Source organism: Gossypium hirsutum, chromosome A08, assembly GCF_007990345.1.
Source record: "Gossypium hirsutum isolate 1008001.06 chromosome A08, Gossypium_hirsutum_v2.1, whole genome shotgun sequence".
Taxonomy (NCBI): domain Eukaryota; kingdom Viridiplantae; phylum Streptophyta; class Magnoliopsida; order Malvales; family Malvaceae; genus Gossypium; species Gossypium hirsutum.
In genome coordinates this window covers 103,612,372-103,615,406 of record NC_053431.1, presented here as the reverse complement: position 1 = coordinate 103,615,406, position 3,035 = coordinate 103,612,372, and the positions used below count along the sequence as shown (strand labels likewise).

At 41.3% G+C, this 3,035-nt stretch overlaps 1 protein-coding gene across 1 annotated transcript; it reads right to left on the bottom strand.

The window, feature by feature from the left end:
* Positions 1–3,035, bottom strand: LOC107887227 (subtilisin-like protease SBT4.14). The gene is made up of 9 exons (XM_016811402.2): positions 2,904–3,035; positions 2,714–2,805; positions 2,539–2,636; positions 2,202–2,451; positions 1,593–2,106; positions 1,191–1,513; positions 1,004–1,112; positions 705–918; positions 1–620 (listed from the first exon to the last, which is right to left on the bottom strand). The coding sequence occupies exons 1-9, from the start codon at positions 2,991–2,993 to the stop codon at positions 76–78; spliced, it is 2,235 nt and encodes a 744-aa protein (XP_016666891.1). The 5' UTR covers positions 2,994–3,035; the 3' UTR covers positions 1–75.

Genomic DNA, 3,035 nt, shown 5'->3' with positions numbered 1-3,035 from the left:
TTATATATAAACTGCCTTTCCTTTTATTAATTCTGCACTTGCTCCCTCATTTCTTTCATATATGATTTACTATCATTAGTCTGGGAGACTGTAAACAACAATAGGACTTCTCACAGTGTGATGAGTGGTTTTCCATACAAGTGAAGCCGATAGCACCCTGAATTTAGTGCTCAGCTCGGGTTTCGCTACCACCACCACCTTAAAACTCCGCTTCTGCAACAAACGAGTGAACAGGAGACTTGTCGGCCTAACCGTGATTTGCAGTCCTTTAGGAGCCTTAATGGTAGCATTGTACACAGATGGAGGACCTACATTGGTCACTCGTCTCTTGAAAACACCAACGGTCGGCTGTTGGCTGTTTTTCATTTTAAGCTGCATCGACGGGTAGTTAAGAGCATCATAGCCGAATCCAGGAAGCAATGAGGAGCAGTTTACAGATTTTGTGCCGATTAAATGTGCTATAGATGATCCACTGTAGCCTTCATGGCATAGGAATTGCACATAAGACATCTCATCAATGTCATAGACTAGGCCTGGGTTTATGGCTCTTGCAGGGTTCAATTGACCAGCACCGTAGGCAAACTCGGCATCCTTGTTCACCCTCTTGCTCATCGGTTTTGCTACATAGAGTATTCATATATTGCAAATAAGAGTGTAAGGGATGATAGATATATTGCAAATAAGAATGATATTAATGTCATTACCGGTGGTCATGATTGCAGATTTGATGGCGGCTGGTGTCCAAGTTGGATGAAACGATTTTACATAGGCTGCAACACCTGCAACATGAGGGCAGGCCATCGAAGTGCCAGACATGAGAGTGAACTTTGAACGTTGGGTGTCACCTTTGAGCCCTGTTAGCGACTTTACAAGAGTGTAAGCTGCCAATATATCGACACCAGGGGCAGCAATATCAGGCTACACCAGGGTGCACACAGAGACCATTAGTTTTGATATTAAGCACTCGATGATCGATGGAAATGGTAGAATTCAAAGCTTATACCTTGAGAATACGGTGCGAGCCGGGATTTGGACCCCGAGACGAAAATGAAGCAACAGATGGAGCAGGAATCTTGATTTCCTCAGACTTGTATACCACTGCTGTAGGTGATCTGCCAATTTTCATTTGATAGCTTCAGCATTTATCATTATCAAAAAATCATGGAACAAAATTAATATAATCATATAACCTTGTGGAATGTATATAATTTTGTATAGTTTCACCAACAGTCGAGTTCACCATGGTAGCTGGTGCCATAAAAATTTGTGCAGTGTCAAGGTATTGTTCACTTTCAACAATGGTGCCTATGCCTCCAATTCCTTTAACAACAGAATCAACACCCCATTGTCTTAGTGTGCAATAAACAAGCCTTCCTTTCACCTTGCTGGGATCCAATGTGTTATCGAAACAGAACCTTGCGTTTCCCTTGCTTTCGGAGTTCATCGCAACATCGGCCCCACTGACAATGGGGTAAAGACCTTCCTTTGACTCGAATGTGTTGATTCCAATTCCCTGCTTATGTATATGCACTTCAAGGAAGTGTTCGGAAAACAATTTAAGAACATATCTTTAAATGATATATCGAACTTACCCGAAAACTTTTTCCATTACCCAACTTGACCGTGCTCATGAACTGTCGGTCGATGCCACTCGCTGCCACAGTAAGAAGCCATGGGGAATAGTTAGAAACTGAACTCAAACTTGGACCGTCATTCCCAGCAGAAGTCACGGTAACGATGCCCTTCTTCAGGGCATGAAATGCACCAACTGATATAGAATCGGTCACGAAATCTTGAGTTCCCCCGCCGATCGATATCGATATAATGTCCACTCCATCGCTGGTAGCATCGTCCAATGCAGCAAGAATATCCATATCAGCACACCCTGAACTGGCCCAGCACACTTTGTACATTGCTATCCTAGCTGATGGCACCGCACCACGAGCTGTCCCCTTGGCTAGCCCGTAAAGATTTGCTTCTCGAACCAGGTTGCCTGCTAGTGTCGATGAAGTGTGCGTGCCATGGCCATCCATGTCTATTGGTGATAAAATGTCGGCAGGGTCGGGGTTGCCATCAAGCTTGTAGTATTTAGCTCCTATAATCTTGCTTTAGAATGAACAGCCAACATTAAATCCATGAGTTAAAACATTACCAATAAACTATCAAACCAGTTAAGTTCAAGAGGACTCATTGCTTTTTACTTGTTGCAGCCTGAGAAATTCATGAAACGACCGCACGTTCCATTCCATTTTGAGGGCGGTGGACCAAATCCATCATCCTTAAAGCTCTCGGACTGCGGAGTAATTCCTGTATCAAGTAGACCCACAATTATGTTCCTCTCAAACTTCAAATTTCTTTTAGCTGTTAGAGGAAGTCCAATGAAGTCCCACGATTTCGTAGTGTGTAGCTTCCGATATCGGTTTGGAAACACCGATGCCACTTCATCCAGACCTAAACATTTCAATAAATCAGGTTAATCCAATCATATGTTAAAGAAATGGAAATTAAATGAACAAAATAAGAAAGAATTTTTAGTACCCTTCAACATTTCAGCCTCATTTTCAGATAGCTTGGCAGCAAAGGCATTGAAGCTCTTGGTGTAGCTATAAATAATGGACTCTTTGGCACCATGTTCACTGTTCAAAAGCTCCATTAAAAAACCAGGAAACTCAAACTATGTAAGTCAAATGCATCAAAATACAATGCAACTTACCTTCCTTTGACAGAGGAAAGAAGGCCTATGTGTTTTTGAACTGCAGATTGCTTGCTCAATGGACTATCTCCCAAGTAAACAATGTAAAAATTCTGTTCACATGTAATAATCACTAATAACTACTCCCATAAAACTATATAACATAAAATTAATAATTATTTAGATAAACGAAAAAAAGGGGGAAATGCACCTTTGTTTCTTCTCCATGTGCAACAATATTCAAAACAATCAGAATGAAAAGAAAACCCAGTTTCCTCATGCTAAATGCTAACATGTTCATGTTTTTTTTTAGCTTTCATTAAAGCTGTAGCAACATGCTTTT